A 27,966-nucleotide genomic window follows, 5' to 3' on the forward strand; every position below is an offset into this window, starting at 1 on the left:
CCCGTTGCTTGGGTACCTGTCTGCTCCCCATGCTAAACATACCGGTAATTATTTGCAAACTTAGAAAAACTCTCTGGAGCTTGTAATCATATGCACACTTACTCGAGTAAGTCTCCTTCAAATCACTAGCTTACGCCTTAGTAAACATGAATAGGATTGCACTGTTATTCTCCAACGCTCTAATCCAACCCTGTCAAAGGCTGCCCCGGGAACCTTTTGCTACTTGAGGAAATGGGAGGCTGCAAAATTGTTATGATAACTAAGCGGTTAAAATATATTTGACTACAAGCCAACAAGACATATACATGTCTCCACTCGTGTGCAATCGCTTATACGCACAGAACTGGGGGATAATTAAATTATTTCATTCATAAATTATTTCATTCATTATTTCATTCATGGAGAAAACCTCCCCAGAGCCTGAAGAAGACTTCAGGGAGGGTGGAGAAGAGATTGGAGGCACAGTGGAGCTTTGTTTAGGCTGCTCAGCCTCCCTGCCTAACAGCTGATGTGCAGGGTAGCACAGCATCCACTGCTTTCCTATGTGTCCTGCGGCTTGCTGCTGGCCCCAGAGCTTAAATTCCAGTTGTGTACAGTATTTTTGACCTGGATTGGATTGGAGAGACAGTAGCAAAGAGGGCATTTAAAGGGGGTACCCCACTAACGACTGCTGTGGCCAGGGCGGGTTGCTTTAAATGCCTCGGGAATGGACCTGAGACAAGCCTACATGCTCCACCAGGTCCACTCCCAGAGCCAGTCCAACCTCCAAGACTGCCTGCCATTGCCCAGTTTGCAGGCAGGCTTCGATTCAACCCCCGGCTGGTGAGGTGAGCTTTAAGTTTCCTTGCTGGCTGGGCAGCCCCAGAGGCCACATCGTATCACGGTTGTGGGGAGGTACTGGCCTGCAATGCCTCCATGCCTGAAATGGCAAGTGGACTTACGGCAGGAATAAGTAAGCTATGTCTAGGTTCTACAGATAAGCTTGAAAATGTCCTGTGGATATAGATACAGTAACCCTGCACATATGTGGGGGTTACATTCTCGGAATTGCACCCCAAGACAAAATGGTGTAGAGTCAAAACACATTGGGTTCCATTGCGGATGGGAGTATGTTTAGGGAAGCTTTTAATACTGGATGAATAATTGTATTTTAATATTCTGCTGGAAGCCGCCAGGAGTGGCTGGGCAAACCCAGCCAGATGGACGGGGTATTAAGAATAATAATAATAATAATAATAATAATAATAATAATAATAATAATAATTGAAACTCCACCCATTATTTTATTTTATTTTATTTTTATTGGCCACACGTGCAAAGCTTAATGTGTGAAAGTAAGCTGAACATTGGACAATGTACCAGATCCAGTTAGCGTGGTGCACACAGAAATCACCCCACATAAATTCTATTTAATACCTCGCGTTTTCAAAGCCTCTCATGATTTCAAAGAGCTTAGTGAGAAATCTGGCCATTAGGAATCTGCTCTGATGCTAGAACTGTTTGCCCATGTAAAGAGCTTCCCCTTTTAACTTAACTTTGCCAGGAATTGTGCAAACCCCTCATGAACAGGTGTCTGTCACAGGCCCATTAGTATGAGATTCTGTCGGCACTACTTTGCATGTGATGCCATGCAGACCTGAGGGAGTTATTGATTACTTCAGGCTTCTAGTTTCGTTGAATAACAGTAAACAGAAATCAAATAAAAAGGAGGGACACCTCTATTTTATGCACCTTTTAACTACAGTAATCTGTATTTAAACTCCTCCTCCCAGTATTACAGAAAGAGAGAATAATTTTTTAATTTCAGCTAACAAATTATCTAGTCCTCTTTCTGTTACGTGTAAAAATATTTCATTTCAAACCCCATCATTGCATGCTACTTTATCTTTCAGCGGTAATTAACAAAGTCTTAATCTGGCTAATGTTAATGACCACTGTTCTTGCCTTAAATCCCAGTTAAACCAAGCTTATTAAGGACCAATTAAAGAGAGCCTTATGTGATTGGAATAATGGTACAACCAATTTTTCCCTAGTCATAATACTTTACTTCGACTGATAAACAGGCAAAAACATTTCAGCTTTTTACTGTACCTCTTCTAAATCAAACATTATTTGGAACTTTAGGGGAAAGCAATAGTGAAAAGCTATTTGTAAGTAAATGAATAAAACAACATGCTGTATTTCAAACTCCTCAATGAACATAACTTTAGTGCAACACACATGTTCTAAAATAAAACGGTGCCTTTAACAGCCCTGGCACCAACATGAGCTGCCAATTTCCACAGCTGCCAATTTCAGCTAAGGTCCTCCCCAGAAAAAGGGCCACTAGAGGGCCCTTATGTGATCGGAATAATGGTATAACCAATTTTTCCCTAGCAATAATAGGGCAACTGGAATAGACCCGGGTCTGTGTCCTCACCATCCCTATCCTCACCATTCCTTGCATCATAAAATCAGGCTTCAGTCCCGAAGCCTTTTGCATGCTCAGAGCAAAGGTCTGAAGGAAAACTCTAACCACTCAAAATGATAACGCATGGAAATATGTAATGTATAGAATTGTATCAGAGCAATCCTATATAATAAAGTCCCTGTGTCTCTGCGTCCAGATTCCCTGTGTCCCGTTTCCGCGCTACTGCGCATGTGCCCCACGGACACAGGGATTGGACCAGAGACTTGGAACGCACACACGCGCTCTCTCCCCCCCCAACCCCTCTGCCTACCGTTTACCTACCTGCGGCCGCCAACCACTCACTTCTAAGCAGCAGTGCGAGGAGGAGGCTGCGAGATAGACCCGTGCGCTTCTCTCTCTTTCTTTCTTTCTTTCTCTCTCTCTCTCTCGCACACACACACAAACCGCCCGCCCACCGCCACAGCAAACCACCTCAGGCAGTCACTGGAGGGAAACGCAGCCGCAACTCTTTCCCCTTTCACTGCTGCTGCTTTTTCCCTTCACCCCTCTCACGGCTGATTCTTTCCCACTTTGCTCGCGCAGGCAGCGCGTCCCGGAGAAGCCCCGCTCACTTCTCTCTCTCTCTCTCTCTCTCTCTAGCGCCCGTTTATTGAACGGGCTGAAATACACTAGTAATAAAAATAATAATAAACATTATAAATAGGAGTGACCCACTGTACTTCCATTTCTCATTGACAGAATATATTGGGTTGTATCCAACAAAGTCTTTGCATGGATGGAACTTCTTCCACTCACGCAATTGATCTTCCTCTCCTGCCCCCCACAGTGGTATTATGAAATGCTAACCCTTTTGGTTGCGATCATGTGCTCAAATGAACAGTTATGCTAGACTGTTCCAAAGGGTTTAAATGCAAGCACCCTATGCTGCGTATATATTTAAAATAATGAAATCACTGCTGATGTAGACTTGGCAGATTAATCTACATCTTGTTTTAAAAGAAAGCGGGCTCTGGATGAAGTCCTGGTGTCGAATATTTGAAACCCTGAAATATATAAACCCTGAAATATATAATATCCCAAAAATATAAGAATTGTATGAAGCATGATATGTTAGTGTACAGCTGGGATACTAAATTGGAACAGCCTATGCATAGAACACATCTTTTCAGTGGCAGCAAAACTGTCTAGTTATGCTTTGTAGTAAATGTTCTGGAATGCAGCCAAGGCACTTCCAAACATTTCAGAGTTCACTTTTCCAGGGAACTCTTTTAAAAATCAATTAGTAGTGAAACTCTGTCTAATTCAAGTGTTTTAAAATGTCAAGCTTGTCTTTTCCCCCACCCCTCCTACTTGTAGTGCAATAATGATATTTTGAAACCTTTCTATTAAATTGATCATATTTTGTAATTAAGCCTGTAAAGAGAACATGCACACAGGGTTTATAAGATGCATTGAATAGAAATTTTATTCTTCAAGAGAAAATAGAGGAGAGAGATGGAAGCAGAGAGATAAATATGCTGTAAATTCCTAAACAAGAACATCCAAGGCAGATGTATTGATCTTAGGATGATAAATAGTTTTATCATTACAGGGCAACCGCAGAAGAAATAAATACACCATTAAAAAAATCAGAGATTGGAATATTTTATTTTAAAATTATACTGCATAAAAAAATCAATTAAAACCATCAAGAGGGGGAAAAGGAAAAATCAGAAAGAGATAGTTGTAAAATGTTCATAAAAGAGACAATATGCAGATCAATCTCAGGAAATTAATTCAAGTAGTGATAGCATGACCATGAATTCCACAATTTTCATATACAAGAAACTTGCTTTCTCACTCTTTAATATGTAATTAGAAGAATAGTGTTGGGGATGTTCAAGGTCATACTGTCATGTATGGTCTAAGAACAGGCATCCCCAAACTTTGGCCCTTCAGATGTTTTGGCCTACAACTCCCATGATCCCTAGCTAACAGGACCAGTGGTCGGGGAAGATGGGAATTGTAGTCCAAAACATCTGGAGGGCCAAAGTTTGGGGATGCCTGGTCTAAGAAGCTTGCATGAAATTAATGTGCACCCTATAACATATTCTGGAATCTTCTGTAACCTGCAGAGATTCCATGGCAGTGGTCTAGAACCACTGAGAAGACAAGTCAATCTAGAAAGCCTTTCTTCACAGTAAAAGGTTCGAAAAGCTCTGTGATATAATTAAGTATGCAAATTAAGCAACTCCGACAACTAAATAAGATATGTTGGTTGTCCACCAGAAGTCCTGTCATATATATAAAGCCTACTCTCATAGCAGCATTTTTAGATTGTCAAGCAAGATTTACACGTGAGCTGCTAAGTTTGGAGTAGACCAACTTTCATGCAATAACATCCAACATCCAACGCACACCACCACACCACACCAAACACAAAAACCAAGTTGTTACAGTGGTGAGAAAGAGCTGTATACTTTCGTTCTTGACAACCTGTATAATTAAGATTAATATCAAGGGAGAACTATGATTCCCTTGGTTCCCCCAGCTTTGTGCCCAGATGTATAATGTATCGGAGATGGAGGGAAGGGAAAATATCTCTGTTCTCGCCTTTGCCAATGCACCCCTGCTGTCACTTGCAAAGTAAGAAAAGGGGACAAGTGTGTTTATGCGTGGTTAGAGACTTACAGGAATGGGTTTAAGGCACCATGAAGATTAGCAAGAATAGGCAAGGAGGGGGTATTCCCCAGTCCTTGAACTGACTCAGAAGAATGGTCTGCTATTTTTATCCCCCTCCCAACAAAAATACGCCATTACCACAATAAAGTGGGATGAAGCAGAAGCATTCCTTTCTCCTAAGCACCACAACACCTGCACATTTTCATGAATGTCTCTAGCAACGAGGTATAAACAATCAATTAAAATCCTACATATTATAAAAATAATGAAGCTTAGGATCTGGGCCCAGTGTTGAACTGCTCGGGAACTCAGAGAATAGCCTACAACTGGGAAATAAAATCTGCAAGTTTCACAAAATAGACAGCATTTTCACCGTGGAAAGATTGGATGAGATCTCATTAGAAGATTTCAAAAGAGCAAAAATTCATGCATATTTGCAATATTCTAACATATGTTTAAAATAACAGACACACATGTTTGGCACAATGGGTCGGTGTGTCTGGCTGTTAACCAGAAGGTTGGTGGTTTGAGCCCACCTAGGGACAGTTGTGGGCAGGATTCCTGCATTGCAGGGGGTTGGAATAGGTGATTCTCAGAGTCCCTTCAAATTCTACAATTCTATTATTCGATAGGCATTTGGTTGGGTGCCTCTGGATGAGAGACACAAGGAAGAAAAAGCAGGTCTTCAGTCATAAGTTACCCCATCACTTTCATTCATGGAATCTCAAATTCCCTAAAAACACGAAGCGCAGAAACCTGGGATTTTACCAAAAGTTGTTTTTTTCCAGAGATCTTTTGGACCCGAGTGAGACTGAGCAAGTATGCAGGTTTGCTTTATAACACTACAGAATAGGGTTGTTGTTGTTGTTGTTTTTTAAAAAAAATACACCATATGTACGTCACATCATTTCTTTACCCTTTGTCCTCGTAAGCATTGAAAAGGTTTACATAGATAGCAATGGACTCAAATCAGTTTTATGTGCAACACATTTATATTAATTGGTTTGTCCTTTCAAGTTGTGTTTATCTCTTCGTTTCCATCATTGTTTCAAAGGTCACTCTGTTCCATTTGTAAATCCAACATGACAGAGATTAGTAAAAGGTGGGGTGGGGAGAACAACTAAATGAGTACATCATCAGGCAATCACACATCTCACAACTCGCTTATCTTACAAATACGAAATACCATCAAACATTTACTAAAACTTGTTTGCTATCATAAAAAATATTATTGTCAGGAGGATAACCAGATCTGTCATGATAAAAATACTGAATAAGAAAGTTGGAATTATGGCTTATGATTGCAATTAGTTCTTAAATTCTTTTGGAAGCCAATTGTATCGTCACTGTTATTCAAGTGTTTTGTAGATTTACATGTATGAATGCACCTTTATGTATTAATTGCCACAAACCTGGCTGCAATTTCTGGTTCCCTTGCATAAATATGTTGGCTGGGTTGAATGGGCCTTGCGTATACTTGGTATTGTCTATCTCACCTATTTTATAAGTTTGTTATTCCATGTAAAGGTAAAGGGTAAATGGGCCCCTGACCATCAGGTCCAGTTGTGTCCGACTCTGGGGTTGCGGCGCTCATCTCACTCTATAGGCCGAGGGAGCCGGCGTTTGTCCGCAGTCATGTGGCCAGCATGACAAAGCTGCTTCTGGTGAACCAGAGCAGCACACGGAAACGCTGTTTACCTTCCCGCCGGAGCAGTCCCTATTTATCTACTTGCACTTTGATGTGCTAGGTGGGCAGGAGCTGGGACCGAGCAACAGGAGCTCACCCCGTTGCAGGTATTCAAACCTAGACTCTGTGGTTTAACCCACGGCGCCACCAGGGTCCTGTTATTCCATGTAGGTTAGACCAAAATATGTAACCTTATGTCTCTTGAGATGTGGGCCAAACCCATATACAGTGCAATTTTCTGACTTTTTTGAGGAACCGTGAGTTACATATTTCGTTTACATATTAATTTAATGAATTTCAATAGGGACAAATATAAGGCTCCACAATTAGACAGGAATGATCAGCTGCACAAATATAAAATGGGGGACACCTAGATTGCCAGTAGTACATGTGAAAAGGATCTAGGGGTCTCTGTAGACCACAAGCTTCACATGAGTCAACAGTGTGATGCAGCAGCAAAAAAAAAAAAAACTAATGCTACTCTAGGCTGCATCAACATAAGTATAGTATCCCAATCAAGGGAAGTAATAGTACCACTCTATTCTGACTTGGTCAGACCACACATGGAGTACCGTATCCAGTTCTGGGCACCACAACTTAAGGAGGATTTTGACAAGCTGGAACATGCGCAGGGGAGGGCAACTAAGATGACCAAGGATCTGAAAACCAAGACTTACAAGGATTGGCGAGGGAACTGGGTATGTTTAGCCTAGGAAAGAGTAGACTGAGATGAGATATGATAGCCATCTTCAAATATCTAAAAGGCTGTCACATGGAGGATGAAACAAGCCTGCTTTCTCCTAAGCCAATGAATTCAAGTTACAAGAAAGGAGATTCCGACTAAACATCAGGAATAACTTCAACAGTGGAACAGACTGCCTTGGGAGGTGGTGGAGTTTCCTTCCCTGGAGGTTTTTAAGCAGAGGTTGGATGGCCATGTGTCATGCATGGTCTAGTTGAGATTCTCACATTGCAGGGGGCTGGACTAGCTGACCCTCGGGATCCATTCCAACTCTACAACTCTATGATTCTATGTCTAACACACAAAAAGAAGTGGCAGGTACGCTCAGAGGAGAGCATCATTTGGTGTTTCTGCATCAGCAGTTGTTCCTGCTCAAAAGACAAGCCATTTTCAGTTATTAAAGTGACTTGTTATTGAAGCAACTGCATGTGGCACAGCTCTAGTCTGCCAGTGGATCACCACTGCATAGGCAAATGATTTATTTGGATCTCAACCCAGAAGTCACTACTCTGTCTGCATCCATTGCTAACCTTACTGTGTGAATGAGGAGGCATGAGCCTAATTAAATTCCAGACTAACTGAGCTATTCTGCTAAAATAAAGAATATAAGCAGGGGAGGATAACTTTTAAAATCACGGTTGCAAAAATGGCCTTGACTTCGATTAATTCCCTTTACAGGTTTGGCATCCATGGTGTTACAAAAAGCGAATAAAATTATATGATATGAGCCAAACTTTTAAGGAAGAGGCTAACATTAACTAGTAATAGGCACATAAAATTGATTTCTCATCCTAACCCTATGGTGGTCTAAGTTTTAAATGTCAGTCTTATTTCTTGTGGGTTAAGTGGTGTTAGTTTCTGATACTTTTCAAAGGCCCCGGGAGCATGTCCTAGAATGAGCATTGAGTGTATCTGAAAACCAAACAGAAGCCGGGAAAACATATTTTGAATATATAATTTATAAGATTCCTCTCCCCCCCCCCCGACAGTGATAAGGAAACTGTAGGAAATGCCAGAGGGTAGCTCATGATGTGAGACCATGAGACGTCTAAAGCAATGCCAACCATCTGATTGAATTGTTCTTTAGAACAGCACCTCAAGGTATTTCAGTACTTGCTACAAAAGTATATTGGAGAAATGAGGGTAAAATCAAAAGCCAATTTGGTACAGAGGAACATCAGAAGTAAAATTTTGTATGAATGGAATGTTTAGCTTTTGTCCTGGTTGTCAAGCCGTTTCAGTGCAACATGCATCTATTTTCTTTAAGCACCCTTAAAAGGAAATGTAATCAAATCTCATCTCTCTGATGTGGTATAAGAGGGGGAATGTTTAAGCTCGTTAAATTCCCCCCAAAAACCTAATATATAGGCATCTTCTTCCTCAGGGTGAATAACGGGTGGAGTGGCTTTTAATGGGACTAAAGTTTTTGGGAAGGAAAACACTGCAACCCTCCCTTTGCTCTTGGTTCTGATCACAAAGAGAGAGAGAGAGATGCCATTTAAATAAGTTACTTAGTGAATTGTCTAGTTTGGGTCGAACCTTCAAGGGGAAAGACTTAGAGTCAACAGCTATTGTTACTGTATACGGCTGGCAGGGATGCCAACTTCAATAAAATATTGGGCGGGAGCAAGTAAGCCCCGCTCTGCATAACCAATCACATGATGCAGTGCATGCACACCATTTGAATGGCCATGTGCATCAACGGGGGGGGGGGGGGAGAGCCCCATCAAATCTTTGGGGGGGGGGGCAAAGACCACTCAGCCCCTAGGAGTTGGCTCCTATGATGGCTGATATGGCAGCAAATGCATAAATTGTGCCGGTGTAGTTGTATGATCAAAAGCTATGGCACATGGAAGAATTCATATGACCAAAGGTCCACCACACACATACACCCTGGCAGGACACATTTACACAGCTAAGAGAACTATGTGATGCTGTTTATGGCCTTTCCCTGTGTGGAATTAAGCAGTAACTTTTATGGAACTTTTAATCAAAATATGCGAGATGGGGGGAGAATGATACCTTATGAAAATAGTTACTGTAAATTTCATAACTCAGTGAGTCCCAAAGAATAACCAAATAGCTAAAAGGCTAAGAATAAATCAAGTTACTATACTATGGTTAAGAATGGCCTGGACATTCCTTAGTGGTTTTAACTTTCTGAAGCCTTCAATGGCTCCTGTCACTGGAAATAATTATTTCTGTGTTTACGCAAGCTATATACATAATTCCATTAATTCTGATCATTCACCACTGGTAGCATTTGACCATCTACATGTATGATCAAACCAAACATATTCTATCACTGCTCTCTCTCCCACTCTGAAGTTCCGTGTATGCACGCCATGGTTTTTTTAGCTACTCTTGAAAGTGACCCACTGACATTTTTATAATTTGTGTAGTAACATGAGTAAACTAGATTCACAATTGAATTACAGTGATGAGATAAGGTGTGTGTGTGTGTGTGTGTGTGTGTGTGTGTGTGTGTGTGTGTGTAAGGGGAGGGGGAGGGGAGATAGCATTTGATGTGGTCTTTCCACAATTACGTAAAATTATTATTATTACTTCTGTTTACTTACATCATTCTGCCAGTTCCTAAACCTGTATTGAAATGTCTTCCTGCTTCATCTTTGAGTCTTCTCAATGGCTTTTTCTTTTTCTTTTTTGGCAATACTTCCTCTACTTGGCCACTTCCCCTCTATTTTGATATATTTTTGGTTTAAATGTACTAGACCTGATGTCTTGCAATGTGGCAAAAATGTACAAGAAGTCAAGTGAAAGTGCATTTAAACTCAATTATTTCACTATTAACCCTAAGGCTGCAAACCTTACAAACTTTGGAGAAGGTCCCACTGAAATTAGTAGGGTTTGCACTTGAGCAGGTATGTAATAGGATTGCAATGCTGGTCTAATGAAATTTAACAGGCGGCAGTAGTAGCTTCTTCTGATGAAAGGACAAAAATAATTATTCCAAGCGTTTGCATGACCAATAGGGGGAAGATACAATTAAAACAATTTCTATCCCGCTAGTGGAATTTGGTCTTCTACGCAGAACCACAACATCCTTGTTTTTGTATTCTCTTTCATTCTCTCGTCCCTTTGCAGCACAGATTACAGGCCCTAGCACACAAATGACCCCAAGGAAGTAAGTACATTTCTTGGCTGAACAATTTATCAACAGCTTGAAATGACAGGAATGGTGATTCAATCCTGCATCTTAGCATATCAGATGTAGGCCACATTCCTCAGTGTGTGGAACCCGGAGAGCGGGAAAGAAGTCCCTGTCGCATTTGCCCTTTCATAGAGATGGAAATATTATTAGAAAGGACATAAACAGACTAATTAAATCACAGCAGTATGGCCGAGATGACAGCTGGTACAGCGTGTGACTGAGCCGATCCATATCTGCAAGCAGGAGGCCCTTCACTTCCAATCCACTCGCTATTAGGTGCTCTCAGGCTTGCTGTGCAGACATTAAATAATAACATATCGTTTCCAAGGCTAAAGTGACTTAAAGAAATAAAAAAAGGGATTTTCTAACCAGGAAATCTTTTGTGCCATAAGGAAACGGAGAGAGAATTAGGGGAGGGAGGTGCAAGGAAGAAAGGGAGAATCATTTACCACACAGTTCTGTTTTTGAGATAAAGATGTAATAATGCCATTACCTTTCATCAGCAGGATCCTTGAAAATCAACACTCTTTGCTTATCATGCTGTGAAATACAAATAGAGCTAAAGGCATGGTCCACAAGGCACTGCAGCAGCTATATTAACTAACAGATCTGCCCTTTGTGAAAGAAACCGTATCCGTTTCATTAGTGAAGACTCTAATTCAAAACTGTTGAAAATGAACTGCACACACTGTTTTAATAACAACATTCCTACTCATTATCAAACTAGCAATTCTCTCAGTGCTGAATAAATGCAAGGGCCCATGTTTCCATTAGAACCTGCTGTTAAGAAAAACCATATTCTAAACCTTTCTGCTTCCCTTCCTGTTTGGTCTTTCAAGTGTCACGGCTCCCTACATCATTGCTGTCAAAGCTACACACACATTTTCCCCGAATATACAAAATGTTCATCCATCAACGTTTTTAAACATAGCTAATTCAACTATAGTCAATGGCACCTGCAGAATGTGGCACAACTGCAAACAGACACTTTGAAAATTACTTGTCCAAACCTTTCATGTAATTTCCACTGAGGGTAAACCTGTAAACCGGTGCAGACCACCAAATTATGAACTGGAACCTAGAAAGAAGGGTTCTATATCTAAGACCAAGAAAGATATTGTGTGAATAACTGGGATCTCCCCGTTTGGCCATACACTTCTAAGTACCATGAGGAAAGCAGGAGAGAGGCAGGGAGCATATATGGGAAGCTGGAGTGCATTTTTAAACTCATGGCGCATAATATAGAATGAATATCTAAACATTATTAACGAAGTGTCTGCAAGAAACCCAATGCCGAATACAAATTTAGAGAGCATCTGGATTCACCACCAGTTTCTGTGGTGCGTCACAGACCTTAAAAAAACTTGAAATCAGACCTTATTTTATTTTTTAATGTTTTTAAAGAAACACAATTAGTACCTAGATTAATTGTAAATTAATTAGTACCTAATTATTAGTAGTACCTACACAAATGAGTTAAAATGATATCTGATTTTCAAACATGTTAAGGCACACACTTCTAACCTTAAAACTAAAATCAATTGTCCTTTATAAAATCCACAAAGTTAATGGCAACTTTTCTATGTAAAAAGAGCCATATGGAAAATGTTTGACTTTTGAGTCAAATAAGAACACAACACAATTTAAGTCATGTACAATTTATTTTTATTACTGTGAGCTTCCTACTGGGTCCAGGGACTAGCAAGTCATAGCAGGCACTGTGCCAAGCGACATATGATTTGTAGTTCCATTATTCTTTTTTTTAAAAAAGCAACCGCAGGAAGCAGGAACCTTCAGTAGAGAGCCAAGATATGTGGGAGAGGGCCAGAGCAAGTAGTACTTCCCTTGCCAGCCCTTTATACACCAGTGTGGTGTAGTGGTTTAGAGCAGTAGACTTGTAATCTGGGGAACTGGGTTCGCTTCCCCGCTCCTCCACATGCAGCTGCTGGGTGGCCTTGGGCTAGTCACACTTCTCTGAAGTCTCTCAGCCCCACTCACCTCACAGAGTGTTTGTTGTGGGGGAGGAAGGGAAAGGAGATTGTTAGCCGCTTTGAGACTCCTTCGGGTAGTGATAAAGCGGGGTATCAAATCCAAACTCTTCATCTTCTTCTTCCCTGGGGCATTTTTCCCACCCAGGAAAGATGTTGTTGTTTAGTCATTTAGTCGTGTAGTCCCTACAGAGGGTGGTGAATACAGCACATGATATCATGGGCTGCCCCCTGAGTTCGCTAGATGACATCGCAGGAGACCACTGCCTCAGGAGAGCGAGGAAAATTATCAGGGGTGACTCACACTCTGGCCAGCATCTCTTTAATCTCCTACCTTCAGGCAGGAGATACAGAAGTATAGTCAGCCACACCAACAGGTTAAAGAACAGTTTTTATCCGTGGGCTGTTGGGCTGCTGAATGGAAAAAAAATAGTGGTGCAATTGACTTCCGACAAGCACACCGTGTGTGAACAAGACTGAGTGGGGGGGGGCTCATTTAATTTCACTGCACACAGGTGGTGTAGAGACAACTAAGGTTTATTATTATTATTATTGTTTATTATTATGTATGACATTGTTGGGTGTGTATTCGGTGCCAGGCAGGAAACTGTCCACCCGGCAAAATGGCTCCAACCTAATGGTTTTGCCTACCTCAGTGTTTCTCAACCAGTGTGCCTCCAGATGTTTTGGGACTACAACTCCCATCATTCCTGACCACTGGTCTTGCTAGCTAGAGATGATGGGAGTTGTAGTCCCAAAACATCTGGAGGCACACTGGTTGAGAAACACTGGCCTACCTCATAGCAATTGTCACAACTTTGGCAGTTGGATTAGTCTTGGTTGAAGGGGAGCTTGTAGTCTCTGATTGCCCCTCCAATGGTGGCGCATCTTGTTAAAGGAGGAGTTGCTTAAGTCCATATGCCCAGGCATAATTTCATAATTAGTATCTCTGCTATGACAAATAACGAGGGAAAATAAGATTGCTGCCAGGTTTATTTAAAATAAAATCTTTCTTCCTACATTATCGGAAGCAAAGTTGCCAAAGATTATGAGTTGAAGCTGAAATAGTTTAGAAAAATGAAGTTAAATGCTCGCCCACTTTAGGTGACTGGAAGAAAACTGCACCAACTCTCTCGCACACAAAAGAGAACAGAAGTGTATTTTTTCTACTCAGCAATGTAATAATAACTAATCCAACATATTTCAAGCAACAATAACAAGTCATTATGTGTAAAATTGTAGTACACTTGCTAGCACATTGTTGTACAAGCCTCAGAAATATCTTAATAATATAACCTACTAGGGAATGCAACTATTTTTTCACTGTAGTTTGATAAATGTTCTGGCATGTTATAAAACTGAGAACAGCCCAGCTGACCAACATGACTGAAATGAAGGTAATATTAAAATCTGATAATATGACTGACTAAATGTCAGCAGCAACAGGTGCAGCTATAGAAGCTGTGATATTCAGTCACCACTACCAGGAAAGGTTGAGTTGGGAGTTGTGTGTTTAGTGACTTAAATCATTATTTGGGGGACAGGGATGTTGTGCTGATGGAAGCCAGTGACATCATCAACCTACATATGCTGCTAGTATTCTCTGTGGGCACACTTAAACTATGAAACCTAAGCTAATCTTATCTCCTTGGCTACCACCTGGCAATGATGGCCAGTACATTCATGAGTCCAAATCCCCCCGTTCCACACATCCCACACAGACTGCTATATATTTCATACTGAAACCCAACTGCCTAAGTGGATTTCTATTGCACAAGGGGCTACATATCAAGGATTATTGTCCTATAACTTTTAAGGTTCGGAGTTAACTAATGAGTTATGCTACCGCAAGCCAGAGGAAGGTCTTTCGCTAGTGAAATGGGGCTTTTCTTCCCCTCTCCTCCCCTTCATGCCCCCCATACGCCCCTCAAATTGGGTCGGGGAACCCCCAGTAGAGCGCATGGGGGAGGAGGGGTGAGATCTTCCCATATGGCAAGCTGAAAGGCTTGTGCCAATGGAACAATCTCCTTAGTTGAATTCCTCCTTCAGAGTTTAAATTCCTCACAAATCTGCTAAATAAGCAGGAGCAAAAGCAGTTTCCCACTAGAAAGAGCTTGCAATAACTGCAAATCCCAAAGCAGCAAGTACAAAGCAAGTCTTGCTATTCAACGGGGAACCTTTTGCACTCTAGCATTGGGGCTTTCTTTGCTGCATACAATATTCTAATAGTGCTTATGCACAACACAGTGCTAATGCATTTGACTCGGGATTCATTGGATCCAACCCAATATTTTGAAAAATTTGTACCACACAATAAACACCTTTGTAACCACATGAGAAAAAAATGAAACCCAGGTCTACTCAACACCAAATTTATAATTACTGGTAAAGAAATTACTTATATGGAGAAAGCAAGTTTTGGAGCATCTTCTTATTGGTTCATTGCAACTTGTGTGTGTGTTACAACCTGAAAATTTTCAAAGCCGACTGCAAAATTTTTTAGTAGACTTGTAGATAATAACATAATAAAACCAATAAGATGTGTACATACATCATTGGCCACAGAGCTGCAGGGCAAGGATGAATTTGCACATGTCTGAACTGTGGTTCAAGCCCAGAGAAGCTCTGAACCCAGGAAAAGTTGTTGGAATGATAATATTGTTAGAATGATAATATTTTAAGTATATTTTAAGGTTTATAATCATTTGGTTTAGACTGTACTCCTAATATTTCTACTTCCAATTAAAAGCAATAAACTTACTATTTAAGGATAGGGTGGCAAATCTCTTAGAAGACTAATAAAATTTACATTAGCTTCTAATAATGTATTGTTTGAGTGAAACTTTGTACTGAAACATTGGACTGCTTCTACTGTGTATTTCGCCTTTTCACCTCCCTTTAAGCTATGGAAGAATTGCACACTTTAATGGTTGTTGTGTTAGTCAGTTACATTTTTTAAAAAGCAGTTCTGTGACATCTTAAATACTATGTTTTATGGCAGTGCAAGCTTTCATAGGCCAGAGCCCACTTTGTCAGATGATAGTTAGATTTATATGGCCTGCCTATGGAGAATTTAATCTGTCATTTGCAGTGAAACTGAAGCTTACATCGTTTAAATATTTAGCTATTTCAGGGCACTTCCTTCCTTATATTTGCGGAGAAGAATCACACAGACTCTAATAGGATTTATCAAAGTAATACAATTAGTTAAGTCACATTTCTGATTATGGCATGCTTAAAATATCATGTTGCTATAATTTTCAGGACATCACTGGATACAACAATAAAAGAAAGTAGATAGACCAAAAATTCTAAAACTATGGTTCAAATTTCTTGCTGAAGAAGCAAATTATGAAAAAATAGAAAGTAGCGCAGTGTTTGGATCTAACATAAAGAGAGTATTTTATAAATAAATTGGTAAAACATTCTTGTTACATTCCTTTGCTCCATTATGACTGGAGTTACAAATATATGTTTGGGCCAGCAATAAACTAAAGCTTTATTTTCTTACTGATCTTAAATGATAAGTACACAAATGTATGTGTTGCTTCAAAGCCTAAATCCCCACCCCATCACACACATATCCCTAGATTATAATCCTTAGGAAGCAGCTTTAGCCAATTCCAATTTTTAACATGTCATTAATTCATTGTTTCTGGAGCTTCAATCTGCTGACACTACAAGCTCAATTTAGAACTGTGGAGGTATCTCACTTTTCTTTTAAATGCTATTGACTATCTAACACAAAAACACCACTGTTTCGCCAATCCTTTTATAAATTTGCTAATCAATGTTCAGATGATTACATCAAAGTAGCTGCCTCACACTTTCCAGCAGTGAAATGCAAGGGAACAAATCCCAGAAATGTAAACAGTACTTTAAGCATCCTGTACTAGCATCCTAAATATTCTTTATGTCAAATTCATTGTGCCAAATTCCTTTTCTGTCCCTTAAGTGCGGCTTTCATACTAAAAAGTCTAAGAACCTGTTATCTGACGCACTATTCTGGGAATCTAGAGGCATTTCCATAGAATAAATACAAAAATGCATTTTTAACAGGAAGGTGAAACACTTAACATGTAATGTACTGCTCTAGGGCGTTTTGACTACTGCTTTGCAAAGACTTGTGATAGCAGGTTTACCCATTTGTCCTAAAACAGTGATAAAGAGTGTCTAAATGATTGCCAAATGCATGTCATATGTCTAAAGCAACTTGTGGGAAATGTCTTATTCTTCAGGTTAAATTTTTATTATCACAAGGAGAAAGCACTTGTATATCATGTCTAACTACTATGGCTGACATTTGTCTTGAGACACTTATTTTTCTCGCACAATGCAACTTTTCAGAAATGCAACTGAGCTGTGCATAACCAGTGTGTTTGTCCCTTTGCGAAATACCTGCAAAACCAGAAATGTAAAAGCAGTATACATGTAGGTGTGCATATTCAAAACAACAGGAGGAAAAAGACGTTAAAGTATGTTAAGCAAGGGCAGGAAAGAAAAACTTACGAAGTAACAATACGGCCATTGAATAGAGACTTTAGAAAGAGCACGCTCTGGCTTTTTCACCCTCCGATTTGGAATCTGCTCACAGTACTGCCAGCTTAACCAAAAAGGATTAACTCTCATATCCAACTGAGAACACAGATAATTCTCAGTAATTGGTAAAAAATGAAGATGAATGGGTCTGAGAGATAAGGAGCAATTAGCTCATCAGCAGTTACAGCTGTGCACTCAATCCGGATCCATCTCCTGAGTCTCGGCCCCTTTTAAAGAATCCAGGCAGGAGAAGCACACAGGACACCTCCTCCTTCCCAAAATCAGTGGTGTACCTGCCCATCATTCTTCCTCTTCCTTTTCATTTCCTCACTGTACACGACACCTGTCATAGCATTCTATGTAAATTACTACCTCCCCTAGGACCTAAGTCTACAGCCAATCTTCCTTTTCAACTTAAGGAAGGGGGAGCAGAAACCAAATGACTACTGTAGACAGTCTTAAATTCCCTGTCAATCGTTTCATTATAGCAGCATCATCTGTTTGAAAATATAAGCAATTCCCTCATCTAATTATAGGGAGGATTTGAGGTTCATTAACATTGCCAAGGAAGAGATTCAGATGTGCAACCGCAGAGCTGTGCTCAGTGGCCTGCATGTGTTCTCTGTTTCCTTGTATTTGCTTTCTCAAGGACTCGGAGACTTTCTCTCCCCCCCCCCCCCAGCCATAAAATTAATTCTTCCTTCTAAAATAAGACACATGAATTGAGAGAAAGGAAATGACTACATTTTAAACTGTTCTGTTCTTAGAGGCAGCCACTTGAGGCAAATATTTTCTAATCAATTGCTTTGATACTCTTGCGCTGTCGTTTTTTAGAGCAAAGAATATAATAAGTTTAAGGGAGGCAAATGTTTTTCTCGGGCAACAGATCTTGACTTATCGTAAACATGCCTCTTGCTGTTTTGAACGTTGTAAATTTGTGCAGATAAAAAAGGAAGTCCAGTGTGTCAAGAACACCACTCCATTTTCAACACATCTTGTGGTTGGCTCATGGATCATTCTATCCAAGTCACTTACATTTCCTAACTAATGTGTTTAGAAACAGAGAACACTAAAGTCATTTTGATTGCTTCATTTCCTTAAAGAAATAATAGCAGGAGTTTTAAAAAAGTATAATTGCAGTTTAAACAATGAGATTTGTTTTTGGAACATCTGTTTTGAGATCATATTGTAAATGAACTCATTTCCTACTTTGCAAGTAATTTACTATTGTTGATCACTGTTTACAAGATATGTGGCTCAGCCATTAGGTAATGGCAAAGGTTCTTCACAGATCCTTGGAGAATGCTTTAGAATGTTTGCTCAGTATTATTCTGACATTAATGCTTAAAGCAGGGGGGGAAATGGGTGATTTTCCCTTCCATCCATAAGCCACCGTCCACAAAAATAGGTCATACCTGTGTAGCATGCTTTCTTAAAACGTTCTTACTTTTTGGTCTCCATTTCTATCCTTTTCCCAATGAACATAAAATAAATAGAATTCCTTCCAGTAGCACCTTAGAGCAGCGTTTCTCAACCACTGTTCCGCGGCACACTACTGTGCCGCGAGACGCTGGCTGGTGTGCCGTGACGTGCGGCGACGAGAAGGGCGATTTGCATTGTCACAGAGAGAACTACCGTACCTATGTGCGGAGAACCTTCTCAGCATGGCTGCGTTTGAGCGCGCCCTTCACAAGATGGCGGCGATTCCTGTCATAACCCGCCTGCCTGCCCCGCCCGCACCACCACCACTCTCCGCTCTCTCTTTTATCTCTATGGTTCCTCCTCGAGCGTCCCTTTGACTTAGTTGTCTATGGTCTTCCGCACCCAATCAAAAGCCGCCGAGCGCTCCCCCTCCCCTACTCACCATCTCTGCAGCCGCAACCTCAGCCCAGACCCCCCCCAGAGAGGAAAAAGCAGCAGAACCCCCAGTATCCCAACATGCACCGCAACCTCGGGACAGCCCAGCCGGGTTCGACGGGAGGAGCGGAGCCACGTGGAAATGAAACGATGCATTTTGTAACGCATAAAAATCGCACAGGGACTCCATAGGTGCAAAGAGAAGAGCCTCTTTTGTCCAGCCAGCATCCAAACTGTCACTCTGTCAGGGAGTGAGCGGCCTCTTCGGCGAGGAGCACGTGCTGGCAGAGAAATCAGCAGCTTGTGAAGCCTTATTACAGGAGATTGCAACCAACGCAGCAATTGGCAAGTGTTTCTCACATAATTATAGTCAATATAGGGCGGCACAGAGTTAAATTTTTTAACTTTTTTAATGGTGGTGTGCCGCGTGATTTTTTTCACGGAACAAGTGTGCCGTGGCCCAAAAAAGGTTGAGAAACACTGCCTTAGAGACCAACTATGTTTGTCATAGGCACACCTATGACAAACTTAGTTGGTCTCTAAGGTGCTACTGGAAGGAATTCTTTTTTCTTCTTTCCCCCGACTATGTCAGACCAGCACATCTACCTACCTGTAACAAGTCCAATGAACATAGTCTGGTACTATGCAGTGGTACCTCTGGTTACAAACTTAATTAGTTCCGGAAGTCCGTTCTTAACCTGAAACCGTTCTCAACCTGAGGCACCACTTTAGCTAATGGGGCCTCCCTCTGCTACCGCGCTGCCAACGTGCGATTTCTGTTCTCATCCTGGGGCAAAGTTCTTAACCTGAGGTACTACTTCTGGGTTAGCCGAGTCTGTAACCCAAAGTGTTTATAACCTGATGTGCCACTGTAGTATCACACACAAACACACAACTTCTACAGCTTAAAGAAAAGGCTTCAATTTGAAAACGCATATTTTGTGTCATAAGAAGCTCTTTGTGAAGGAGAAAATGAAGTATACTTAGATTCCCATAAGTTCAAGGCTACCCCCATTCTCTTTAAAAGCCAAAGACAGTGCTGGACATGTGGCATCTATTGTATGTAAACGTGGAGCTGTCTCCAAAACTGAAGTGAATGGGAAATCCTTGCACAGGAGCTACATGCAAACATCATAGTACTCAACATTTGTACTGTATAGTACTTCAGATGGTTCAAAGCACTTTAGATCCATTATCTCAGCAATCCTTACAAGGATGCCATGAAAGGTGTCAATTTTATTATTCCATATTTTAGATTTGGGGAAGCAGGGTGGGGAGGAGAGTGAGGCTGAGAAATTGTGGCTTCTCTAAAGCTAACCAGGGACTCGTAGTTCAAAGCTAAGTGTTTTGGCTCTCAAAGTGAAGGCCCTCTATAGCAAGCCCAGGAAGCTGCCTTCTACTGAGTCAGACCACTGCTCTATCTTACTCCATACTGCCTGGCTTTGAGGCATCACAGGATTGGAACCCCCTGCAACGCGGCTGGGGGGGAGGGTTGGCGCCATGGCCAGAGCCAAAATAAGCCCATACTGTAACATCTCCATGGCGATTCCTGGAACCTTTTCTTCTAGAAAAAGGACACGGGATATACGGGGGGAGGGATTCAGTGCCTTCATCATCCAAACTGATGATTTGCATTGTTAAGGGTATAGCACTGATCACCTATTAAGAGAATGGAAACAGAGACCTGATCCATGAAGGACAACACAATGCTGCTTGATGAATAAGAGTTTTACGAAGCACATTAGGCCTTCTGTACATGTGGTTAGCATTCATAAAGGTGATCTGCATGTGGAACCTTGCTTCTGCACACAGATTTGCGTGCGCGCGCACACACAAACACACATACGGATGAGTATCTATATCTTATCTATTTCTTTAATAACGAAAAAAATGGACACCTATATAACTAGTGGCTAGAATCCACATCATCAGATTTTGTTCTTGGGCTGACCTTTCAGATAGCATTCCCCCCCCCAACCTGAACTGCTCCAGCATGTTCATGCTATCTTATCCCTTTTTGGGGGGTGGGGGGTTATTCTGGGACCACCTTCTGTAAGGCCAGTTAAGGAAAAAAAACATGAGTTGCAGGTGTGCATTAGGCAAATGCACCTCTTAGGATCCCAGCCAGCTTATTTTAAACTCATTTTTTGCATTTGCATTAAAGAAATAATTACAGAAATATAAGGCTTTCTACTAAATATGAATGTGACCTTTTTTCATAAAGGGAGGGGATCACTTTATACGATCATACTCTCAAGAATAGTAGAGCTTTGATGTCTGGCTTATGTAGCTGTTACTTTAAATAACCAGGCTAAAATAATTTATCTCTGCTGCATGCTCTGTGAGAAGTTGCCACTAAAAAGAATCCAGGACATTTTTCCTTCTTATCTGCAGTGTAGCTGGTATCAGCCAAGCTGTCACAAGACAGTGCTTGATATAAACAAGAGATTGCAAAGACATCTCAGTAATCAATATTAGGATGGCTACAGTATGGAAGCCCCAACCACTGCATATCATTTGTCTCAAGCATCTATTTCTATGACCAAATGAAGCATTAATTCAAATCATAAATCTATGGTGATTTAAAACTGGGAATGAGCACCTGCCTGCTTTAATGATTTATTTTGTACATTTCAGTAAGCAGGAGATTTGTCCATATGAACTGACAGGTCACCTTCAGATGCCAGTACTAGACTGTTTATCACCATGCAGACTAGCATCTAATCTTAGCAAGTAAATATTAAACTAAAAGAATGCTAGCCGATTGTGGAAAGGAGAGAACAAGTATTGCGGCTATATATTTTATTTAAGCCACACTTGGAGCCCTCCATTTGGATTTCCTGTTTCCCAAAGCTTAAGAGGCTGCAACAAAAATTGGGGAGGTAAGAGAAGTAATAAATGATTAGTTTTTATTGTAGTTTACCTCCTTCAGAGCATTTTAATCAGTGACTTTTCCCCTGTCACTATGATCATAGTGATTATGGTTATTTTAGAGTACCCACAGTAAGGGCTGTGCCTAAAATAAAATGCTAAAATACTCCAACTTCAGGTTTACTGTCTGAGAAAAGCACCCAAGATCAAAGCAGAGAAGGCAGTGCATTTTTAGAATGCCATGGGTACCTGAGGACAGAAAAATGGCTTCCTGCCTGTGGAATTCTCTCCCCAGGAAGGCTCACCTGGCACCTTCATTATACATCATTAGGTGCCAGGAGAAAATGCTCCTCTTCAATCAGGCCTCCTATCCCACAATGTGTTTGTGGGAGGGGGGTGGTGGGTTTGTTCTTGTTCTTATTGTGTATTTTGTGTTTTTATTTTGTGTTTTTATGCTGTAAATTTCCCTGAGATCTTCAGATAAAGGGCAGTATATAAAGTTAAATAAACAAACAAACAAACAGATCTCCCAGCAGACTTTGCTCCTCCAAGAACCCTCCTTATCTGTTTTTCTTTGTTTTGCTGATGTCTAGAGGAACTGCAACATGCTCTTCCTTGTTTGCTAAAGAAGTAACATGCTAAACATGTGAATTTGTATGTATGGATACAAAGCTGTTATGGGTGGTTACTGAACTAAGCCACTGTTTCAAAACATTTTATGTTCAGGTAACACTTTTCACACTCATTTGTCTGCTGTGGAACCCCAGAATGTTTTGAAGGATGCTTGGGCATGTTTGCAGAGGTATGCTCAGACAATGTGGGTCTCTGGCCAGGCACATGGAATATTATGTGCCCTACAATATACCAGGAGCACCATCTCGCCCTCAGGATTATGGAAGCCCACCACTGACGCAGATGTGCAACGTCACATGCACACACCTGCATGTTGCGGCACGATTTGGGAGGGTCCCTCTTCCTTCTCTCCACAGCCAGCAAGGCACCCTTTCCCATGGGGAGGGGCTCCGACTCAGAGGCAAAGAGACTCTGCCTCCGTGTCCAACCTCCCCCCCCCCAGGAAAGGGTGCCTCACTCGCTGGCTGCAGAGTGCGGAGCTGAACTGTCCCTCTCTCTGCGGCTGCAGCAGACAGTGACAGTTCAGCTCTGCGTTCTGTTGTCAGCAAGGCACCCTTTTCCATGGGGAGGGGCCTGGACTTGGAGGCGGAGACATGCTGCTTCTGCATCCAACCCCCCCCCCCAAAAAAGGGGTGACTCGCTGGCTAGCTGCAGAGCGTGGAGCTGAACTGCTTCTCTCTCAGAAGACTGGCTTCTCTCACAGAGACTGGCTGGCTACCTCTCTCTGGCTTTGCTCATTGACTTTGTGGATTGCTCGGCCCCCGCGACCTCCTGGTGTTGGCTTCTGTGCAACATACCCATCATTCCTGTGTTTGCACAATTACTAATCTCTCCACAAGACCATATACAAATACTGCCATCTTAATACTAGGCTGCATGGTTCTAATATCGAGATTCAAGGGTAAAAAAAAAAAAAACCACCTTGATATGAACATCAAGATCTAACTGTGCTGTAAACAGGGCTTCCAAATAAGCTAGCAATGACATTTGTACAGCTTATTTTAAACTCTGTCCTGTTTTGGGGGGGAGGAGGGGGGTGTTCAATGCAGGTGCCATTGACACTGTGCAGAATAATGGTTCCTCTAGATCTCTCATTGTTTACTCTCACTGTGACAATGGGTAGTTAAAAGAGTCTCATTGTTAAGAACTGATTGATCTGGTTCTATTATTAGTTTGTATTCTTAGGGCTGCATAGGGGGGTGGGGCAAGCTGTATCACGGTGACAGAAACATCCTCATCCCAGAAGTTCCAAGCAGAAGCAAAAAAAAAAAAATGCAAGCCGATCCGAGAAGAGTGATAGACGTGGATTAAGCATGCAGTGTATCTGGGTTTTAATACGTTTGATGCATGAGAAGGTGGACTGGGCAGGCTCCAAATCACTTGCACAGTTGACAAAAGGAAGTGCAGCAAACAGGCAATGGCCAGGTACTATCACAAATACTGTTCTCTTGTACATTACAAATTGAAAAATATGTGGAGGCAGAGATGTATAGGAACATGCTTGCAGACTATCAGGTTGTTCCATATGCAGCATTCGTTTCAGACCTGGATTCACAATGCAACACAGAGGCTGACAAAATTTTGGGCTGGAAACATTTGTTTTCGCCAGGACCCACCCACCTTTCTCCTCCAGGCGGCAAGGTATTATCATTGACCTGATGCTCAGAAGGGCAGCAGCATCTCAGGGTGGAAATCCCCTGCTGCTCTTTCGAGCTCTAAGCTTGGAGCTGGGGGAATAGGAGAAATCAACCCCTTCCCCAAAACAGCTCAGAGTCAGGGGGGCAGAGGCTTGATGTGCAACTTTGTCACACAGACCAGGAGGCTGGCCGGCCTGGGCTCCCAAGAGGTGTTCTGGGTTCACAACGCCCCTGGAGTGCGGAGGGCACCCCACACATTTATAACACTCATCTCCAGCTTCATGCTGACGGGACGAGGTGGAAGCACATCCGATTGCCCCAGCTTGTGGTTCCAGGTTCAGGATCATTTAGCAAATCAGAACCCAGAACCAAAGAGATGATACAGGGGTCCCTTTACCTTTTAATCCAATATCATCATTCTTCTCACCTTTACCTTTTAATCCAATATCATCATTCTTCTCAGCTCATTTTGGGGCTATTTAGACCTTTCCAGATTTGTAGGGACAAAAATGCATGGCACTTGAAACACCAGTACCAAAATATCAGCCACACTTACACATGTATATGTGTGTCTGTGTGATACTAATTCAGAAAAATAAAGGCAAGTTCAGAGAAAATGAAGGAAATTGAGACTTGCAGAAAGGATGCTGGAGTTTTAGTCCCATTCTTAAAATCTCTAAATATTAGGATCGCCAACCAATTCTTTTTGAACAATTGGCCACCTTTTAAAAAAGATTTATCACTTAATTAATTGGCCATATTTATGTATTACAAAACTCTCAACATGGATGTCTTTTTGAGATATGAAAAAGAAAGTATAAGAGAGCTTAACATTTAATAAAAATACTATGCACTGCTGGCAATAATGCCTTTTGTACTTCCTACTAGAATCAAAATAGCCTCAAAAAGTAAGCAAGTCCTACTAAACCTGTCATTTTGAACAAGTCATTTTACTTTTGTCACGTTACAAAAATAGAAGACGTTCTTCATACCTCTCCTTTTCTCAATTGCTTAAAGGCAGCATCTACCCGTTCTTCCCCTTAAAAATATATATGGTGTATACCAGGCTTCCCCAAACTAAGGCCCAGGGGCCGGATGCGGCCCGCAAGGCTCTTTTATGCGGCCCCCAGTGACCCCTGCTGCCTGCTGCTGCCACCCGCTCTTAACTGCGCGGCACGGCACAGCTGCCCACTTCCTGGCCACCAGAGCGTCAGAAATAGCTTGTGCACATGCACAAGCGTCATTTCCAGCGCACTTCTGGGCCAGAGGAAGCCCATGCACATGTGCACAAGCTATTTCCGGTGTTCCAGTGACCTGGAAGTGCACTGGAAATCATGTGTGTGCGCACATATGGGCGTGCGATCCCACACGCTCCCATGTGCTCCGGCCCATAGCGCAATCGGCGTTGGCAGCACCGGCCCTCAGCGGTGGAAGTTTGGGGACCCCTGGTGTATACTGTGCTTCTTGCAACCAATCCCTGCTCATTTCATTCAGCCAAGAATACTACTCTTGTTTCTTTGCCGTGTGCTTCCCCCTCCCCACCCACTAGCACATACCCTCCTTTGAGACCACTTTTGTTGGTGACCATTAAACTTCATATCTATCTTCGCCATTCTCGAAACAGTTTTCCTAATTGTACCTGTAGCTCCTCAACCCCCCACCCCACCCCACCCCCGGTTGCTGAAACATTAACAGAAAAAGGAAGGGAAAACTGGCCTCGGAATCTGCTGATGTGCACATTTGTTCCTTTTGTTCTTGGGCATGGGTTAAATAATAAATATGTACAGGAAGATTCAGAACAAAAAAGTTGTCAAGTTGTCATCCTTAAGAATAACCTCAAAAATTTGCAGAATACAAAAAGAGGAATATATTAGATTGTCATGTCTGCTTTATGTCTACGCGACCTCTGCCATGTACAATGGTTAACAGCACTAAAACTCCGCTTTCAGTTCGCTTACTTACATTTATCTCAGAGAGCAGAAGGGAGCCATTACAATGGAATGACCTTAAAAGCTACCATAATTTTAAGTATATTTTAGCCAAGGAAATTTACGACATGTGTAAACACATCATGTTAACCCTGCATCTTATTAGACATAGAGTCGTGCTAATGGTTCCAAATATTTAACATATGGTGGGGGCGGAAGAAGTTATCATTTAGGAATTTATCCATGAAAATTCAATACACAGTGGGTTGGATCCAGACTTAGTCAAGCTTACGTCTACTCTGGGGATGCCCATATCTGGATCAAACCCAGTATTTCCAAACTTTGTTTAATGTGTTCGTTATTTCTCTTTCAGTACTTGTGATGCAAGACTGAAATACCTACCAGGCTGTGCAGCCTAACGCCTACATTTCATTGGTCTGGTTGAACTCATCAAGACCAAAACAACCTTGCACCAAATATTTCTCTACTTAACTTGGCTGGGATTGGGCTGTTGAGTGTTTACTTCCAGTAGGGCAGTGGGATACTGTGATATTTTTCTGTTTCATATAACCCTACCTAGATTTTAACAATGACAAGTCACCATCCAAATGTGTGTTTTTTATTGAAAAATTATATAATAACGGGTCAGCAAAGAACCACATGCAAAAGTAATATTCTTACAACAGTAGCAAAAACAAATAATGCAAGAATCAGTTTTGTTATCTATTATGGTATTACTTATATAAGAATTCTATTTTAGATCGGAAACTTACCCACACTAGAATTCAGATCCCCATTCTCAGACTCTGCTCCGTGCTGATTATTACTGGCATGATAGTTCGACATAGCTTCTAATTTAATTTTTTTCACCTTCATTGCTTCTGCAATGGCTGCATTGGTGGCAGCTGCTGCTGCAGCAGCTGCAGCTGTCAGACCTAAAAAGAGACAGGAATGGAACTAAATTAACTTCTACCAACTTTCCATTGAAATTGATACTCTTCTCGCATCATCTGCCACCAAAAGGAATTTTACTAAGAAGAAAATTCAGCAATACACAATTTGGTGTGCTACATTTTCTTCCAAATTTGTTTACAATACCAAATTCTCAATGAAGGCATGAGTTTTAAAAATAAGAGGTCAGCTGTCCAAAATGTAACCAAATAAACTTAAAAGTCCAGAAGATTGCAAGCTGGGAATGGTTTTTCTGTCAAGTCCTGTTAGTAAAGCTGTCAAAGTAAAAAAAAAAAGTAAAAGTAAAGCTGTTTTTATCCACTCAGTGGTGGATGTAAACTTTGGCTCATTACCTTAAGAGAGTGCATACTAGTTCCAAACCAAGAAATACAGTAAGAATTCCGATTTTGTTCTCAGGCATGAGACACGTTACGAAAATAAATTTGATTCTGTAACTTGTGAACAAACCAAGTTATACCTGTCTCAAATACCACTTTCTTATTTATGCTTCATTGCAACCTTTAAGTGCACCTTTTTCAATGCTGCCATCTGTTCACTAAGTTCTAACAGCAGGGTCCCCAAAGAAGGTGTTTTTGGTGGTTTTTCCTCATTTGTATCATACACTTCCACTAAATCTCTGCCAATAACAAAAACTAAATTACCACATAGCTGCCAAGTTATCCTGTTTTTTAAGGGATTTCCCCTTATGCTGAATAGGCTTCCTCGCGAGAAAAGGGAAAACTTGGCAGCCATGAATTACCACTGCAAGACAGTCTTGTTTTGGCCATCTCTTAATGGCGGTAGTAAAACAAGCGTGGAGAAATGTCTATGTTGTACCTAGGATCCAAAGTGTCTTCTTCTACTCTTTGAGTGGAAAGTTCTTCTGCTAC

At 41.4% G+C, this 27,966-nt stretch overlaps 1 protein-coding gene across 8 annotated transcripts in view; it reads right to left on the reverse strand.

The window, feature by feature from the left end:
- The window catches only part of DACH1 (dachshund family transcription factor 1), a 336,068-nt gene that overhangs the window by 132,395 nt on the left and 175,707 nt on the right, over positions 1 to 27,966 (reverse strand). For 7 of the 8 annotated variants that reach the window (XM_060273318.1, XM_060273316.1, XM_060273315.1 and 4 more), the window contains exon 3: positions 26,899 to 27,060. The exons of the other annotated variant lie outside the window; for it this stretch is intronic. In XM_060273318.1, the coding sequence (XP_060129301.1) occupies positions 26,899 to 27,060 (162 nt within the window). The remainder of the gene's footprint in view (positions 1 to 26,898; positions 27,061 to 27,966) is intronic. 8 annotated transcript variants of the gene reach the window in all.

Source organism: Zootoca vivipara, chromosome 4 (genome assembly GCF_963506605.1).
Source record: "Zootoca vivipara chromosome 4, rZooViv1.1, whole genome shotgun sequence".
In the NCBI taxonomy this organism is placed as follows: domain Eukaryota; kingdom Metazoa; phylum Chordata; class Lepidosauria; order Squamata; family Lacertidae; genus Zootoca; species Zootoca vivipara.